At 37.8% G+C, this 20,565-nt stretch overlaps 1 protein-coding gene across 1 annotated transcript in view; it reads right to left on the bottom strand.

Annotated features, from left to right (window-relative positions):
• LOC123529376 (probable Dol-P-Man:Man(7)GlcNAc(2)-PP-Dol alpha-1,6-mannosyltransferase) overlaps nt 1-20,565 on the bottom strand; it is a 44,048-nt gene that overhangs the window by 3,504 nt on the left and 19,979 nt on the right. The window contains exons 6-8 of the mRNA XM_045309686.2: nt 11,876-11,979; nt 10,416-10,642; nt 6,418-6,587 (exon numbers count right to left, since the gene is read on the bottom strand). Of these exons, the coding sequence (XP_045165621.2) occupies nt 6,418-6,587; nt 10,416-10,642; nt 11,876-11,979 (501 nt within the window). The remainder of the gene's footprint in view (nt 1-6,417; nt 6,588-10,415; nt 10,643-11,875; nt 11,980-20,565) is intronic.

The raw sequence follows: 20,565 nt of genomic DNA, 5'->3' as shown, positions 1-20,565 counted from the left end.
GTCACAAATGTGGCCTCTAGAGTGTTCACAAGCTTTTCCTTTGATCTGACCTACTGACCTAGTTTTTGACCCCATATGTCCCAGTTTCGAACTTGACCTAGAAATCATCAAGACAAACCAAATTTCATAAAGACTGAGTCACAAATATGGCCTCTAGAGTGTTCACAAGCTTTTCCTTTGATATGGCCTACTGACCTAGTTTTTGATCCCACATGACCTAGTTTCAAACTTGACCTATATATTATCAAGACAAACATTATGACCAAGTTTCATAAAGATTGGGTCACAAATGTGGCTTCTAGCGTGTTCACAAGCTTTTCCTTTGATCTGGCCTACTGACCTAGTTTTTGATCCAACATGACCCAGTTTCGAACTTGACCTAGAGATCGTCAAGACAAACAGTCTGACCAAGTTTTATAAAAATTGGATTACAAATGTGGTCTCTAGAGTGTTCACAAGCTTTTCCTTTGATCTGGCCTACTGACCTAGTTTTTGACCCAACATGACCAAGTTTCGAACTTGACCTAGAAATCATCAAGACAAACATTCTAACCAAATTTCATAAAGACTGAGTCACAAATGTGGCCTCTAGAGTGTTCACAAGCTTTTCCTTTGATATGGCCTACTGACCTAGTTTTTGATCCCACATTACCTAGTTTCAAACTTGACCTATATATTATCAAGACAAACATTATGACCAAGTTTTATAAAGATTGGATTACAAATGTGGCTTCTAGCGTGTTCACAAGCTTTTCCTTTGATCTGGCCTACTGACCTAGTTTTTGATCCCACATGACCTAGTTTCAAACTTGACCTATATATTATCAAGACAAACATTATGACCAAGTTTCATAAAGATTGGGTCACAAATGTGGCTTCTAGCGTGTTCACAAGCTTTTCCTTTGATCTGGCCTACTGACCTAGTTTTTGATCCAACATGACCCAGTTTCGAACTTGACCTAGAGATCGTCAAGACAAACATTCTGACCAAGTTTTATAAAAATTGGATTACAAATGTGGTCTCTAGAGTGTTCACAAGCTTTTCCTTTGATCTGGCCTACTGACCTAGTTTTTGACCCAACATGACCCAGTTTCGAACTTGACCTAGAGATCATCAAGACAAACATTCTAACCAAATTTCATAAAGACTGAGTCACAAATGTGGCTTCTAGGGTGTTCACAAGCTTTTCCTTTGATCTGGCCTACTGACCTAGTTTTTGACCCAACATGATCCAGTTTCGAACTTGACCTAGAGATCGTCAAGACAAACATTCTGACCAAGTTTTATAAAGATTGGATTACAAATGTGGTCTCTAGAGTGTTCACAAGCTTTTCCTTTGATCTGGCCTACTGACCTAGTTTTTGACCCAACATGACCCAGTTTCGAACTTGACCTAGAGATCATCAAGACAAACATTCTGACCAAGTTTCATAAAGATAGGGTCACAAATATGGCCTCTAGAGTGTTCACAAGCTTTTTCTTTGATCTAACCTACTGACCTAGTTTTTGACCCCACATGACCCAGTTTTAAACCTGACCAAGAGATCATCAAGACAAACATAAAGATTGGGTCACAAATGTGGCCTCTAGAGTGTTCACAAGCTTTTCATTTGATCTGGCCTACTGACCTAGTTTTTGAACCAACATGACCCAGTTTCGAACTTGACCTAGAGATCATCAAGACAAACATTCTGACCAAGTTTCATTAAAATTGGGTCACAAATGTGGGATCTAGAATGTTCACAAGCTTTTCCTTTGATCTGGCCTACTGACTAGTTTTTGAGCCCACATGACCCAGTTTCAAACTTGACCTAGAGATCACCAAGCTAACATTCTCACCAAGTTTCATACAGATTGGGTCACAAATGTGGCCTCTAGGGTGTTCACAAGCTTTTCCTTTGATCTGGCCTACTGACCTAGTTTTTGACTGAACATGACCCAGTTTCGAACTTGACCTAGAGATCATCAAGACTAACATTCTGACCAAGTTTCATAAAGATTAGGCCAAAAATGTGGCCTCTAGAGTTTTCACAAGGCAAATGTTCACGCACACCGGATGCCAGTCAATGACCGGTCACAATAGCTCACCTTGAGCACTTCGTGCTCTGGTGAGCTAAAAAATAGGGGGTGGAGCCGGCCAAAAAATAAGAGGTGTGCAAGTTTATATATCATGATAAAGACTTATGAAAGTTTTCAACCATTTATATTAAATACTTTTTGAGCTAGGTGCATCAAAAGGTGAAAATGTGCATTTTTGACTATTTTAGGGGCCATAACTCTGAAAATAGGGGGCGGAGCCAGACAAAAAGTAGGAGGTGTGCAGGTTCATATCATGACAAAGACTCATACAAGGTTTAATTAATTTATATGAAATACTTTTGAGCTAGGCACGTCACAAGGTGAAAATGTGCATTTTTGACTATTTCAGGTACCATAACTCTGAAAACGGGGCAGAGCTAGACAAACAAGAGCTGTCCATAAGACAGCCAAGCTCGACTATTCGAAATATTGTCAGAGAAGCTGGAAATTATTACCCAAAATGTTAAATATCAAAAGAGTTTTAAGTTCAAAAAGGGGACATATCAGAGTTATGGGACTTGATGCTATCAACTAGTTTTATAACCCCGAAGAAACATGTTAAGTTTCAATTCAATATCTGCATTAGTTTTGGGGATAGTAACTTGCATGTAAAACTTTAACCAGAATTTTCTAAGTCCAAAAGGGGGCATAATTTGCTCAAAATACATGTTAAGAGTTATGGAACTTGACCCAGTGAGGTAGGTAATTGATCTAGAAAAAGAATAAATAAGTTCCAAATCTATATGCCTTTTAGTAATAGCTGTATGTACTTGCACGCAAAACTTTAACCAGAATTTTCTAAGTCCAAAAGGGGGCATAATTTGGCCAAAATACATGCCAGAGTTATGGGACTTGACCCAGTGAGGTAGGTAATTGATCTAGAAAAAGAAAAAATAAGTTTCAAATCTATATGCCTTTTAGTAATAGCTGTATGTACTTGCACGCAAAACTTTAACCAAATTTTCTAAGTCCAAAAGGGGGCATAATTTGGCCAAAATGAAGGTCAGAGTTATGGGACTTGGTGCTATCAACTAGTTTTATAACCCCGAAGACACATGTGAAGTTTCAATTCAATATCTGCATTAGTTTTGGAGATAGTAACTTGCATGTAAAACTTTAACCAGAATTTTCTAAGTCCAAAAGGGGGCATAATTTGCTCAAAATACATGTTAGAGTTATGGAACTTGACCCAGTGAGGTTGGTAATTGACCTAGAAAAAGAATAAATAAGTTTCAAAGCTATATGCCTTTAAATGATAGCTGTATGTACTTGCATGCAAAAACTTAACCAAGGTGTGACGCCGACGCCGACGCCGACGCCAGGGTGAGTAGAATAGCTAGACTATTCTTCGAATAGTCGAGCTAAAAATAGGAGGTGCACAAGTTCATATCATGATAAAGACTCATACAAGGTTTAATCAATTTATATCAAATACTTTTTGAGCTAGGCACATCACAACGTGAAAATGGGCATTTTTGCCTATTTTAGAGGCCATAACTCTACAAAATAGGGGGCAGACCAAAATGAACCAGAATGTGTCTGTAGGACACAGGGTGTGCCCCCCCCCCCCCCCCCCCCCACCCCCGGTACATTTGTCACAAATAAGGGGAAATCATTCAAATGTTTGCAGTCTTAATGGGGTATAGCCTCTAAAAATAAAACAAATTAAATGGATTCATTATTCTATACCATATACTTTTTGAGCTATGAGCATCACAAACAAAAAATCCAATATTTTTGCTATTTCAAGGGCCATAATTCTGTAATAAACACTAAAATTCTCAAGAAGAATGCCAAGTGTGCAAGGTCACATTATGACAAAGACTCAAGCAAGGTTTCATGAATTTACATTAAATACTTTTTGAGTGAGGCACATAATTAGGTGAAAATGTGCATTTTTTTACTATTTCAGGGGCCATAACTCTGGAAATAGGGGGCAGATCCAGATGAAGATAGGAGGTGCGCAAGTTCATATCATGATAAAGATTCATGCAAGGTTTCATCAATTTATATCAAATACTTTTTGAGCTAGGCGTGTCACAAGGTGAAAATGTGCATTTTTGACTATTTCAGGGGCCATAACTCTAAAAATAAGGGGCAGAGCCAGACAAAAAATAGGAGGTGCGCAAGTTCATACCATGATTAAGTTCATGCAAGGTTTCATCAATCTATATCAAATACTTTTTGAGCTAGGCATGTCACAAGGTGAAAATGTGCATTTTTGACTATTTCAGGGGCCATAACTCTAAAAATAAGGGGCGGAGCCAGACAAAAAATAGGAGGTGGCAAGTTCATACCATGATTAAGATCATGGAAGGTCTCATTAATTTATATCAAATACTTTTTGAGCTAGGCGTGTCACAAGGTGAAAATGTGCATTTTTGACTATTTCAGGGGTCATAACTCTAGAAATAGGGGGTGGACCCAGATGAAAAATAGAAGGTGCACAAGTTCATATCATGATTAAGACTCATGCAAGGTTTCATGAATCTATATCAAATACTTTTTGAGCCAGGCGTGTCACATGGTGAAAATGTGCATTTTTGACTATTTCAGGGGGCATAACTCTAAAATTAGGGGGTGGAGCCAGACGAAAAATAGAAGGTGCATAAGTTCATATCATGATAAAGACTCATGCAAGGTTTCATTAATTTATATCAAATACTTTTGAGCTAGGCGTGTCACGAACTTCGGACGGACGCACGGACAAGAGCAAATCTATATGCCCCCACCACTCATGGGGGGGCACAAAAACAGGAGGTGTGCAAGTTCATATCATGATAAAGACTCATACAAGGTTTAATCAATTTATATGAAATACTTTTTGAGCTAGGCACATCACAAGGTGAAAATGAGCATTTTTGCCTCTTTTAGGGGCCAAAACTCTAAAAATAGGGGGCAGACCAAAATGAAAAACGGGAGGTGTGCAAGTTCATATCATGATTAAGACTCATGCAAGGTTTCATGAATCTATATCAAATAGTTTTTGAGCCAGGCATGTCACAAGATGAAAATGTGCATTTTTGACTATTTCAGGGGCCATAACTCTAAAAATAGAGGACGGAGCCAGACGAAAAATAGGAGGTGTGCAAGTTCATATCATGATAAAGACTCATGCAAGGTTCCATCAATTTATATCAAATACTTTTTGAGCTAGGCGCATCACGAACTTCGGACGGACGCACAGACAAGACCAAATCTATATGCCCCCCACCACTAATGGGAGGCACAAAAATATGCACATGAGTCAGAAAACCAGAATATGTACTTGAATCTCTGCAAACTAAAATATGTGCAAGAACACCTGAAAACCAAATATGCACATGAATACCTGAAAACCAAATAGATCATCACATTCAAAATGTAAGATCTAACATAAGTCACTTGATGAGAAACACTTGACTTGTCAGATTTGGTATATGTTGTAATTTCTTCACTCTTCAGGCACTGATATATTGTAACAGAGAAATGACAACAACAATAGCAATGCACATGGCAAAACAAGAGACGTAAGATCGGTCTTAGGGGCGAGTACTGGTATCCAATCTGACATAACTGGATTATGGTTTTGTGATTTCTTAAATGCCAAACTCGTTTCATTTTACATCCTTAAAAGTTACTTGTGTGTATACATGTATACTGTGAAATCATTAATATTCGTGGGGGATTAATTTTCGTTGATTTCGTGGTTGAGTCTTATTGAGTCAATCCACAAAATTTTATCCCAACGAACAAGTGAAATTCCCGTTCATTTTATGTTCTAAAGTTAAAATCCACGAATTCATATCCCCATGAAATTGCCATTCTGACCAAAACCACGAAATTTCATGCCCACGAAATTAAATGATTTTACAGTATCCTTGCACAAACAGTATATTGTAGTTACCATTTTTACTGTCAGATGTGATATGACTTGTTACTCTACCCAATTATCTTTTAATGTGACCTTGACATTCTGACCTGATTTTTACTACTAAAACAACCTTTAACATTTAAATCAAGTTGCACAAGAATTCCTTTAAGAGTCATACAGGTAATAGCTGAGACACACTAACCCTTACCAAAGTTCTCTAGGGATGACCTTCACTTTGGGCTGACAATTAGTTATTCAGAATCATTCTAATTTTCCATATTACATTAGCTTATGTATTTCAAAACTGAATTAAAACCTTGTTCCGTAATATGTAGATCAAACAACAAAAATAGAGTACTGGTATGTATGTTAAGTACGTAATACAACTTCCTTCTGACTTCCCCTAAACAATCACTGCTGATGCCTATCTCAATTAAGCTGGCAAATAATCCCCGGCTCCTGCCCTATCTTAATTAATATCTACCTAAGTTAGGTGATTCAATCTGATGTAATCTATGTAATGCCTGTCCACCTGGATAGTTCAGATACGATGTATACAGGAATACTCCCGACGTGCAAATGTTTCCACATATGTGCAGCACAGCACCAAATGCCATCAACTTCTTAAATAACGATTTATTTCTGTTTATCCACCTAGTAAAAATGGAAAAAAGACTTAAGTTAAAACTGCATGCCAAAGTTAATACCTGTCGTGTAGTACTAAGATATTACGCTGATTAAACCTGTTATTCTTTTGAGAGCTAATTAAGTGTGACAACAATAATGACAGGATCTTTATATGTCATATTCTGACATTAAAAAACAGGAAAATCTATTCTAATCAGCCAGCTTAATGACTTCTATACATGGAAGATAGTGGGGTTACTGAACTGAAGGTGTGCCTGTAGTGAAAGCTTTTCTAAATACTCCAAACAAATTGTGAATGGAAGTAAATTGTTGGGTATAACATCGCATCGACACAATTATCGGTCATCATGGCGACTTTCCAGCTTTGATGGTGGAGGAAGACCCCAGGTGCCCCTTCGTGCATTATTTCATCACGAGCGGGCACCTGGGTACAACCACCTACCTTCCGAAAGTCAGCTGGATGGCTTCCTTACATGAGAAATTCTATGCCCCAAGTGAGGCTCGAATCCACATCGACTAGGGGCAAGTGATTTAAAGTCTGCGACCATAACCTCTCAGCCACTGAAGCTCCGTGAATAAAAGTAAATTACACTACTATAAAGTAGAGTAAGTATACCCTAAGACAGGGTGGGCAATAAAGTTTGGTAAAGATGGTTTATACCAGAGAGCAGGCAGTATATTTTATCAGTTTTCTTTTAAAATGTTGTGACAGCTTTCCTATAAAAGGATGGATCTTAAAACAAAACTTGCTCCAGCGGCTGAATTATATTTACCAGCAAACACTAATCACTCAAGATCTGAATCTCAGCGGGATGTGTGTGTGTGTGTGTGTGTGTGTGTGTGTGTGTGTGTGTGTGTGTGTGTGTGTGTGTGTGTGCACGTGTGTGTGGGGGGGGGGGGGGGGGGGGGGGGCAGGGGGGGAAATAGGCAAAATCCTTGAGTTAACAAGTGTTTTAAGTGATCCAAACAGAAAATATAAGAAAAATGTATCACATAAAGTGCACGAGCAGGCCCGGGTGCATGAGCTGTTGATGCTAGCTAGAGTTTGCAGTGTTTCACCATGCTAAGAGCACAGTTTTAGAAGATACAGATCAGAAAGTAGAGTGCTAAGTTCAATTCAGGTAAGATATACTACTGTTAAATAACAGGATCTGTTTTCCACCGAGTATTTCAGCTGCTGTGTAATTAAAACAGTACTGAATAATTTAATCATCTCTTCTTCTGAGATACTGTCACTACCCTAGCACAGATTAAAATTTATCTATCCCCCATGCCAGCTTAATATCATTTATCCAGATAACGTAGAATAAAGACTGGATTTGACATGCGGAAAAGAAATAATGTCAGCTTGTAAGTAAGTAAGTAAGTAAGTAAGTAAGTAAATTCTTTATTTATAGAGGGTGACTCATTTAGCTGACGCTAATCTTCCATGAGGCCCTCTTAAAATGGCATCATTACTATCTTTCTGGAGATAAATAAATGAATTAAAAAGTTTGACACATTTATTGATTCTAAATAATGTCTCAAATTCAACTTGAAATGTTCAGATCTTTTAATCATAGGCAACTATCTTAAAACCAGCACACGGCCATAAAATTTTGTTTAACCATATCATAGACCATATGTTAGTTTGTAAATGAGAGAAGTTTCATTAAAATCTACAATGTAGAAAAAATTCTATTCGCAAAAATGTCATCACAACTGTGATTAATTCCCACTGATTCCCATAATGAAAATTTGTGAGAGATCCAAATTTTTCAAATCAGTCTAGTAAAAAAACTCTTATCTTTTTTATCTGCCTCATTTTCTAAGTGTATTTTGAATTTTTGAAAAATTAGGGTTTAATCAAAGTCTACATTGAAGTAAAAAAAATTGATACGATCATGCAGAACTACCTTCACACAAACTCAAAGAAATGTGTGAGAGTTTTCATCGAGTCATCAGAATTATATGGAAGTCTAAGTTCATTAAGATCGATTTCATGCTAAAACATTAAAAAAAAGAAGAAACAAGAGGCCTAAATGGGCCTAAGTCACTCACCTGAGGCAGACATTGACCTGATTAGATAGTTTGTGACAAAGTATTAAATTTTTCTTTTTTAAAATTAAACAAAAATTTAAATTAAAAATGACTTTTAAAGGTACCATATTTTTCTTTTTAGCTCTAGCGGTACCTAAAAGTGCCCCCATTTGAACAAAACTTTGGAGAGGACCATATTATAATTATGCTACCGTACATACCAAGTTTAATGAAGATCCATCAAGTGGTTCATGATAAGAAGTTGTTTAAAAGGTATTTCTATTTTTAGCTCTAGCAGCCCCTAAAGAGGCCAAGTGCCCCCATTTGAACAAACTTGGGAGAGGACCATATAATGATGCTACAGACTAAGTTTAATGAAGATCCATCAAGCAGTACATGGTAAGAAGTCGTTTAAAGGTATTTCTATTTTTACCTCTAGCAGCCCCTAAAAGGGGCCAAGTGGCCCCATTTGAACAAAATTGGGAGAGGACCATATAATGATGCTACAGACTAAGTTTGATGAAGATCCATCAAGCAGTTCATGAGAAGAATTTGTTTAAAGGTATTTCTATATTAAGCTCTAGCATTTAAATGTATTTCTATTTTTAGCTCTAGAGGCCCCTAAAAGAGGCCAAGTGGCCCCATTTGAACAAACTTGATAGGGGACCTCACCAGGATGCTACAGACCAAATTTGGTGTTACTCTGACCAGTAGTTTCAGAGGAGAAGATGTTTAAGTAAAAATGTGGACGACGGACAAAGGACCATCCAACCCATACTAATAGCTCATCCTGAACATTTGGTTCAGGTGAGCTAAAAATTCTCTAATGTGAAAAAGAAGTACACAAAACTGACAAATCACTTTCCCCTATTTTATTGCACTTGTTTATTTTTCCTGCTGAAGCAAATATGGTGTTCATCAATCATTATGACACTAATATAAATGCTTAACTAGCTAAGATCAAGTACTAAATATCAAATCTACAACTTTTAAGTGATATCAAAGTAGAAACAATTTAAATCCTAAATCAATCAATATTAATATTTCTGGCTAAGAAAGCAGACAAATTAACCTACATTTAATATATTAAAAGTTATCTCCAAGACGTCAGAGCTAAATTGGCACAATTGAATAACAAGCAGCTGCTGTCCTATTAACCTTTCTCCTTCAGTTTATTTTAACCAACACTATTAGAGCCCTGCCATGAGAAAACCAACATAGTGGCTTTGCGACCAGCATGGATCCAGACCAGCCTGCGCATCTGCACAGTCTGGTCAGGATCCATGCTGTTCACTAACAGTTTCTCTAATTGCAATAGACTTTGAAAGTGAACAGCATGGATCCTGACCAGACTGCGCAGATGCGCAGGCTGGTCTGGATCCATGCTGGTCGCAAAGCCACTATATTGGTTTTCTCATGGCGCGGCTCATTACACTTTTTGGGGTAAAAAGTTAATTCCTCACAAAATTTATTAAAAAGTGTATTTCATAAAAATTGTCTTTCGAATAAACCAAAAGTCTTACTGACATACATATTTTGCAATATCCCTGTAATTTGCAAAAATTATTGCTGACAGTAGAGATGTTTTTCAGCAGTTTTTCAAATGATAAAAATATCTACATGTTATTTTTCAAACTATTTAATACAGGTTTCTCTTGTTATTTCTCAAAGTCAGACATGCACTTTATGTCAACTCTGTTTTAATGAATATATATATATATTTTTTTAAATCAAACAGGACCTACTCTAATGACAGCACCATCAGAACCGGTGTGACCCTGAATTATAATATTTACAAAATCAAAAACTACATACAGTTTGTGTAGTGTTTCAGCAACTGCAGTATTACACACAGGTATCACGTAGATGATGAAACGCAACTCCTTGTGTGGTAAGAATGAATACAGGAGCACAAATATCAGGGCCGGAAGCACCAGCTGCACGAGCCTCGGGGACAGGTACAGACCTAGAGGCACAAGAAATATGCTGAAAGACAAAGCTCGAGGCAGAGCTGAGTAAAAATACCAAAAGAATGGCAATGTCTGAAAGCTGGTTAAGGTTGTAATTTTTTGGTACATATGACATTACAATGGGTAAAATAACAAACTTTTAAGTAACAAGAAGGACATGATGGCCATAATTCACTCATATGAACATGAAAAATTTCATGAAGATCTAGCCAAAAATGTGATTTCCAGAGTGCTAATCATAAATTTTTCTCCAATATTTTGACCTATTGACATAGCTTTTAAACAAAGATAAAACAATATTTAAAGTGACAAAAGATTTTATACATCCAAACATTCTGATCAGATTTCATAAATATCTGGTAGAAAATATAACTTCTAAAATGTTAGTGAGGTTCGTCTGTGATTGACATAGTGACCTTGCTTTTTACCTCAGATGACTGTAAATAAATTATAACTTGATCCAGATTTTATAACAGCAAATTTTCAGACCAAGATTTACACAGATCAGGCAGAAAAAATGGCCTTTAGAGTGTATGTTGAAAGATTTTTCTACAATTAGCCTAGTGACCTTGTTTTTGATGCACGATGACCCAGTTTTGAACTCTTCCAAGATTTTACTGACAGGAACATTCTGATCAAGATTCATTCTGCCAAAATTATGACCTCTAGTATGTTAAAAGTAAAACTGACTACTCAATTACACTAATAGCTCACTCTCAATCTTTACTGCTTCAGGTGAGCTGAAATGTTAAAATTTAATTCTGACTTTGAACTGTTCTGTTTATCGAAACCGGCTACCTTTTTTTTACATCAATCTTAAAATTAACTTAACATTAATAGGGTATTTTTTGTCTTACTTAAATTAAAGGCACGTGACTGTGCAACACATGAAAATTTTGCATCTGGTGTTCACATGGTGAAAGATATTTTGATCATACAATGAAACAAACAAATGAGCCCTGCCATGAGAAAACCAACATAGTGGGTTTGCGACCAGAATGGATCCAGACCAGTCTGCGCATCCGCACAGTCTGGCCAGGATCCATACTGTTTGCTTTCAAAGCCTATTGGAATTGAAGAAACTGTTAGTGAACAGCATGGATCCTGACCAGACTGTGCGGATGCGCAGGCTGGTCTGGATCCATGCTGGTCGCAAACCCACTATGTTGGTTTTCTCATGGCATGGCTCATTAATATCCTCTAAATCTACAGTCATTATGAAAAGCCTGCTATTTTTACAAAGGCATTAAGCACTGTCTATTCATTCAAACTCTACTGATCTAATTTAAAGATGTAAAAGGATACACCCCAGTTTGAGCTCTTGTTGAGGATTGTATTATACCACAGTACTTCACCTTCCGGCCACAAGTAACGCTGCCAGAAGTAAGAATCTACCACAACTGTTGTAACTGAAAATAGTCAAAATAAATATTGGTAAAATATTCTTCTCCTTAATGATTTTAATATCACTTAATGTTACCTTTTTAAGAGGCAGCAAAGCACGCTGTGTTCTTTACAAAGTGATATATAGTTAAGTATATAAACTTGAAACTAAAGTCTCTTAAACTATCGGTAACTAATGTCATCTTAAAATTTCGGCTATCTTAAATAATTTTTTAAGTTTTGTCCAACTTCTTATAAATGTAAGTATTTTCACCCTATCTTAAGTCAAATTCAACATACTGCAACTTTTGTTATGTTAAAAAAAATCTAGGTCCCTCATAGGTCGAATCCCTAAGTATTCATATCTTATTGTGTCAAAGTTAAGATGTGCTCCGTAACTAAAGGCATGATGTTGCTGTGCAAATTATAGAATAAATAACAAGAGCTGTCACTATTAGAGACAAATGCCCCCGAATCAACCCTTGGGTTTAGATGAACATTTGTGTTAGGGTTAGGGTTTGTGACCTTCACCTTGACCTGAGAGACCTGGGTCATAAGCACATCACACCTTCTCAATATGGATAACACTTGCATCAAATTATTTTCAAATCCACACATGAATAGTGAAGTTACAGCCCACACAAGAATTTACAGAGACATGCACACACACACATCGACGGACAGTGCGATTTTAATATGCCTACCTTCGGGGGCATAAAAATATTATCGTAATGTGTCTCATTGGAGTGGAATATTAACACTGCTTTTTGTATGATTTTAATCTGGTGACCCTTGATGACTCAGTTTTAAATTTGGTATATACTAAGTATTTCATAAAGACAACCATTCTAAGTTTCATATAGATCAGGTAGAAAATTTTCTGTCTAGACAGTTAGCAATGTTATTTTCCTACAATTTGACTAATTGGCCTAGACTACACTTAGACAAATGTTCTAAACCAGTACATTTTCCCAGCTAATGATTTACTGGTTAGTTGGCTATGGAAGTGGCTATCAATATAATAATGATTGTGTTTTGAAAGAATTTCTGACCTTTATGGAAGCTTAAACAAAATATGAAAACAATGTTTGTCAGCATTCACGTAACATCACTACTGAATTGCCACAAAGACATGCAAAGAATTCCATTGATACCATACAGACTACTGGTGAAATGATAATAACAGAGTAAAAGCATGTAATTAAGTTTTCATTAGAAGCCATGTGGCAATTAATCAATTACAGCAAACTTTTATTGTTTTAACCCCCACATATGAGAATAAATATACAGTTGTGAGATATTACCTTTAGCATAGTTATTGGTATTTTGCATTAACTAATTTCCCCATACACTGATATAGTTTTGCAATGCAATAACATTTCTCCCTACGATATTTCAAGGGAATATGAGGGCCAATTTAGTCTCTCACCTGACACTGACTGTCTGACCTTGAATATATGTATGACACCTTGAATAATGAATCACGAATGTAGGCAACTGTGTTTAGTGAAAAAAAAGGGGGCCATGACAGCCCAACATCGCTCACCTTAGTTAAATTGCTAGCTTGAACAAATTTCTTTGCTACAGCTTAAAAAAACAAGAAAGTAGGTCAGTAGGTCATATTCATGGTCACTGAATGTCACTTTTAAGATTGGTGTGCAAAACTGTACCTGTCAACCAAATTTCAAGGCTGTATCTTAACAAGAGGGTCATGATGACCCTGAATCGTTCACCTGAGTAATATGAGCCACATGTTTAAAATGGTAAACTGATGCTAAAATATTAGAAAGTAGGTCAGTAGGTCATATTCATGGTCACTGAAAATCAGTTTTAAGATCGGTATGCAAAACTGTACATGTCATCCAAATTTCAAGGCTGTATCTTAAAAAACAAGAAAGTGGATCAGTAGGTCAAGGTCACAGTAAGGTGACCTGTAACCACTTGGGTACATCAGGTAAATATAACAAGAGGGCCATGATGGCCCTATATCGCTCACCTGTTATCATTGCACTTAAGGACAAGTCTTCAAGGTCAAAAGATCATAATAGAAATCAATCAAAAGAATTATGAGAAAATATAGTTGAAATTTTCTTTAAGTAACTTTAAAAACAAGATTTGAAAACTTTTTGTAGAGGTCCACTAGGCAATGCTACATGTCAAATATCTAAGCTCTTCTGGTTTATTTTTAGAAAATTTTGAAGATTTTTCTATGTACAATCAAGTAACCCCATGGGGCAGGGTCAATTTGACCCCAGGGGTCATGATTTGAATAAACTTTGTAAAAGTCTAATAGGCAATGCTACATGTCAAATATCTAAGATCTAGGCCTTCTGGTTTATTTTAGAATTTTTTTTTTAAGATTTTCCTATGTAAAATCAAGTGACCCCTAGGGCGGAGTCAATTTTGACCCCGGGGGACAAGGTTTGAACAAATTTTGTAGAGGTCCACTAGGCAATGCTACATGTCAAATATCTAGTCTCTACGCCTTCTAGTTTATTTTTAGAAAATTTTTGAAGATTTTCCTATGTAAAATCAAGTGACCTCTGGGGCGGGGTCAATTTTGACCCAGGGGGTCATGATATGAACAAATTTTGTAGAGGTCCACTAGGTAATGCTACATGTGAAATATCTAAGCTCTAGGCCTTCTGGTTTGTTTTTAGAAAACTTTTGAAGATTTTCCGTTGTAAAGTCAAGTGACCCCTAGGGCGGGGTCAATTTTGACCCCGGGTCATAATTTGAACAACTTTAGTAGAGGTCAACTAGGCAATGCTACATGTCAAATATCTAAGCTCTAGGGCTTCTGGTTTTTGAGAAGAAGATTTTTTAAATATTTTCTTATGTAAAATCAAGTGACCCCTGGGGCGGGGTCAATTTTGACCCCGGGGGCCATGATTTGAACAAATTTTGTAGAGGTCCACTAGGCAATGCTACATGTGAAATATCTAAGCTTTAGGCCTTCTGGTTTATTTTTAGAAATTTTTTGAAGATTTTCCTATGTAAAATCAAGTGCCCCCTGGGGCAGAGTCAATTTTGACCCCGGGGTCATGATTTGAACAATTTTAGTAGAGGTCCACTAGGCAATGCTACATGTCAAATATCTAAGCTCTAAGGCTTCTGGTTTTTGAGAAGAAGATTTTTTAAGATTTTCTTATGTAAAATCAAGTGACCCCTGGGGCGGGGTCAATTTTGACCCCGGGGTCATGATTTGAACAAACTTGGTAGAGGTCCACTAGGCAATGCTTCACACCAAATATCTAAGCTCTAGGTCTTCTGGTTTTTGAGAAGAAGATTTTTAAAGTTTTTCCTTTCGGTTGCCATGGCAACCAGTGTTCTGCATAGAATTCAATTCTTTGAACAATTTTGAAAGGGGGCCATCCAAGGAACATCCCTGTGAAGTTTCATCAAAATTGGCCTGTTGGTTTAGGAGGAGATGTTGTTTAAAGGAAAGTGTGGACGGACGCCGGACGGACGGACAGACGGACGGACGGACGGACGGACGGACGCCGGACGGTGAGCGATCACAATACCTCACCCTGAGCACTTTGTGCTCAGGTGAGCTAATTAAACAGTCTAGGAAATATGATCTGATAATTTTTGAAGTATTTTTTCCTATGTAACTCATATAACAAGTGACCCCCAGGGCGGGGTCTCTTTTCACCCCAGGAGCATAATTTGAACAATCCTGTTAGAGGCTCACTAGGCAATGCTACATACTAAATATCAAAAGCCTAGGCCTTGAACTTTCAGACAAGAAGATTTTTATCTTTTTCCCAATATAAGTCTATGTTAAACTTGGGACCCCCGGGGCAGGGCCTGTTTTCACCCCAGGGTAATAATTTGAACAATTTTGGTAGAGAACCAAAAGGAAATGCAACACACCAAATATCAAAAGCCTAGGCCTTGCAGTTTCTGGCAAGAAGATTTTTAAAGTTTTTCTTATATAAGTCTATGTAAAACTTAGGACCCCCTGGGCGGGGCCTCTTTTCACCCCAGGGGTACAATTTGAACAATCTTCATAGAGGACCACAAGGCAATGCTACATACAAAATACCAAAGGCCTAGGTCTTGTACCTTCAGACAAGAAGATTTTTAAAGTTTTTTTCCTATATAAATATATGTAAAACTTGAGGCCCCCTGGGCAGAGCCTCATTTCACCCCAGGGTAATAATTTGAATAATTTTGGTAGAGGACCTCAAGGCAATGCTACATACCAAATATCAAAGGCCTAGGTCTTGTGGTTGTAGACAATAAGATTTTTAAAGTTTTTTTCCTGTGTAAGTCTATGTAAAACTTGGGACCCCAGGGGCATAATTTGAACAATCTGTATAGAGGACCATAAGATGATGTCACACGCCAAATATCAAGGCTCTATGCCTTGCAACTTTGGACAAGAAGATTTTTAAAGTTTTTCCTTTCGAGTTCTGTATGGAATTAAATTTTTTGAACATTTTTGAAAGGGGACCACCCAAGGAGAATCCTGTGAAGTTTAGTGTAATTCTGCCTAGTGATTTTCAAGAAGAAGAATTTTTTAGAAAATGTTGACGGACACACGATGCACGGCAGACATTGAGCGGTCACAAAAGCTCACCATGAGGCTTTGGCTCAGGTGAGCTAAAAAACAAGAAAGCAAGTCAGCAGGTCAAAGTCAGTTGGTTGACATCTTATCACTGGGGGTCATCCAGTAAATATAATTAAACAGTCTAGGAAATATGATCAGCTAATTTTTGAAATATTTTTCCTATTTAACTCATATATCAAGTGACCCCTGGGGCGGGGCCTCTTTTCACCCCAAGCACATACATGGAACAATCTTGTTAGAGATCAACCAGGCAATGATACATACAAAATAAAAAATAGGCCTTGAAATTTCAGACAAGAAGATTTTCAAAGTTTATCCTACATAAGTCTTTGTAAAACTTGGGACCCCCAGGGCTGGGCCTCTTTCACCCGGGAGCATAATTTGAACAATTTTGTTAGTAGACCCCTAGTCAATGCAACATACCGAATATCAAAAGCATAGGCCTTGCAGTTTCAGGTAAGAAGATTTTTAAAGTTTTTCCTTTTTTGTAAGTCTATGTAAAACTTGGGACCCCTTGGGTGGGGTGGGGTCTCATTTCAACTCGGAGGAGGCGGGTGGGTGGGGGGGGGGGGCATAATTTGAGTAATCTTGGTAGAGGACCACTAGGCATTGCAACATACCAAATATCAAAAGCCTATGCCTTGCAATTTCAGACAAGAAGATTTTTAAATTTTTTCTATATATGTCTCTGTAAAACTAGAGACCCCCATGGAAGGGCCTGTTTTCACCCTAAGGTAACCACAAGGCAATGCTACATACCAAATATCAAAAGCCTAGGTCTTGTGGTTTCAGACAAGAAGATTTTTAAAGTTTTTTCCTATACAAGTCTATATAAACCATGTGACCCCCTTGGGCCGGGCCATATTTCACCCTAGGGGGATCATTTGAACAATCTTGGTAGAGGCCCACTATATGATGCTACATACCAAATATCAAAGCCCTAGGCCCTTTTGTTTTTTACAAGAAGATTTTCAAAGTTTTTTCCTATACAAGTCTATAGAAACAATGTGACCCCCAGGGCGGGGCCAAACGATATCCTAGGGGGATAATTTGAAAAATCTTGGTAGAGGCCCACTAGATGATTCTACATACTAAATATCAAAGCCCTAGGTCTTATGATTTTGGACCAGAAGATTTTTGAAGTTTTTCCCTATATAAGTCTATATAAACCATGTGACTCCCGGGGTGGGGCCATATTTGACCCTAAGGGGATAATTTGAATATTCTTGGTAGAGGCCCACTAGATAATGCTACATACAAAATATCAAAGCCCTAGGCCTTGTGGTTTTGGAAAAGAAGATTTTTTAAGTTTTTCCTTTCGGTTGCCATGGCAACCAGAGTTCTGTATGGAATTCAATTCTTTGAACAATTTTTAAGGAAGACCATCCAAGGATCATCCCTGTGAAGTTTCATCAAAATTAGTTTGGTGGTTCAGGAGGAGATGTTGTTTAAAGGAAAGTGTGGACGGACGGAGGACGGCCAGACGCCGGACGGTGAGCGATCACAATAGCTCACCCTAAGCCTTTGGCTCGGGTGAGCTAAAAACAAGAAAGTAGGTCAATAGGTCACATTCATGGTCACTGAAAGTCAGTTTTAAGATCGGTGTTCAAAACTGTACATGTCATCCAAATTTCAAGGCTGTATCTTGAAAAACAAGAAAGTTGGTCAGTAGGTCAAGGTTACAGTCAAGTGACCCCTAATTACTTGGGGTCATTAGGTAATTATAAGTTAACAGTCTAGGAAATATGATCAGATAGTTTTTGAAGTATTTTTATGCCCCCAAAGGGAGGCATATAGTTTTTGAACTGTCTGTCTGTCTGTTGGTCTGTCAGTCTGTCCGCATTTTTCGTGTCCGGTCCATATCTTTGTCATCGATGGATGGATTTTCAAATAACTTGGCATGAATGTGTACCACAGTAAGACGACGTGTGGCGCACAAGACCCAGGTCAGTAGCTCAAAGGTCAAGGTCAAACTTAGACATTAAAGGATAGTGCATTGATGGGCGTGTCCGGTCCATATTTTTGTCATCGATGGATGGATTTTCAAATAACTTGGCATGAACGTGTACCACAGTAAGACGACGTGTCGCGCACAAGACCCAGGTCCGTAGCTCAAAGGTCAAGGTCACACTTAGACATTAAGGGATAGTGCATTAATGGGCGTGTCCGGTCCATATCTTTGTCATCGATGGATGGATTTTCAAATAACTTGGCATGAATGTGTACCACAGTAAGACGATGAATCGCGCGCAAGACCCAGGTCCGTAGCTCAAAGGTCAAGGTCACACTTAGACATTAAGGGATAGTGCATTGATGGGCGTGTCCGGTCCATATCTTTGTCATTCATGCATGGATTTTAAAATAACTACGCATGAATGTGTGACACAGTAAGACGACGTGTCGCGCGCAAGACCCAGCTCCGTAGGTCATAGGTCCTAAACTCTAACATCTGCCATAACTATTCATTTAAAGTGCCATCGGGGGCATGTGTCATCCTATGGAGACAGCTCTTGTTTCCTATATAACTCATATAAAAACTATGTGACCCTAGGGACTGGGCCTCTTTTCACCCCAGGGGCATAATTTGAACAATCTTGTTAGTGAGCCACTAGGCAATGCTACATGCTGCATATCAAAAGCCTAGGCCTTGGACTTTCAGTAAAGAAGATTTTTAAAAGTTTTTTCCTATGTAAGTCTATGTAAAACTTGGGACCCCCAGGGCAGGGCCTCTTTTTACCCCTGCGGCATAATTTGAACAATCTTGGTAAAGGACTACTAGGCAATGCATCATACCAAACATCAAAAGCCTAGGCCTTGCAGTTTCAGACAAGAAGATTTAAAAAAAAAATTCCTATATATGTCTATGTAAAACTGGGAACCACTGGGGTAGGGCCTCTTTTCACCCCAGGGGCATAATTTGAACATTCTTGGTAGAGAACGACAAGGAAATGCTACATACCAAACATCAAAGGCCTAGGTCTTGTGGTTTCAGACAAGAAGATTTTTAAAAAATTTTCTTATTTAAGTCTATGTAAAACTTGGGACCCCCAGGACGGGGCCTCTTTTCATCCCTGGGGCATAATTTGAACAATCTTTATAGTGGACAATTAGATGATGTCACATGCCAAATATTGAGGCTCTATGCCTTGTGGGTTTGGACAAGAAGATTTTCAAACATTTCCCTATATAAGTCTATGTAAACCATGTGATCGCCAGGACGGGGCCATATTTGACACTAGGGGAATAATTTGAATAAACTTAGAAGAGAACCACTAGATGAAGCTACATACCAAATATAAAAGCCCTACGACCTGTGGTTTCGGACAAGAAGATTTTTAAAGTTTTCCCTTTCGGTTGCCATTGCAACCAGAGTTCTATATGGAATTCGATTCTTTGAACAATTTTAAAGAAGACCATCCAAGGAACAACCCTGTGAAGTTTCATCAAAATTGGCCTGATGGTTTAGGAGGAGCTGTTGTTTAAAGGAAAATGTGGATGGTGAGCCATCACAATAGCACAAAACAGAAAACAGGTCAAGTGTATCCATTTGAATAAATTTGAGAAAGGACCTTACAAGGATGCTACAAATTAAGAAGTTTAATGAAAATCTGCCAAGCAGTCCAAGGTCAAAGATTATTTTTGCTCTAACAGCTCCTTAAAGGGGCGAAATGTCCCCCATTTGAATGGAATTGGGACAGGACCTTATAATGATGCTACAGACCAAGTCTGATGAAGATCCATCAAGCAGTTCAAGTCACAAAGTTATTCTACTTTTAGGTAGCTGTAAAGGTTAATAAGAGGCCAAGTACCCCTGTTTAAACAACATTGGGAAAGGACCTTATAATAAGAAGCCTATAGACCAAAAATGTTGTAATTCCAGTAATTTAAGAAGAGAAGATATTCAAGTTAAAATGTTGATGATAGACCAGATGACAGATAACAAACCATCAACATACCAGTATGCTATTAATAGTTCTGAAGAAAGTTCAGGTGAGCTAAAAAATAATTCAGCTGTAAAAGCAATATCAATTTA

This window comes from Mercenaria mercenaria, chromosome 13, assembly GCF_021730395.1.
Source record: "Mercenaria mercenaria strain notata chromosome 13, MADL_Memer_1, whole genome shotgun sequence".
NCBI lineage: Eukaryota > Metazoa > Mollusca > Bivalvia > Venerida > Veneridae > Mercenaria > Mercenaria mercenaria.
The sequence above is the reverse complement of the archived record's forward strand: the minus strand, read 5'-3'. Positions and strand labels throughout refer to the sequence as shown.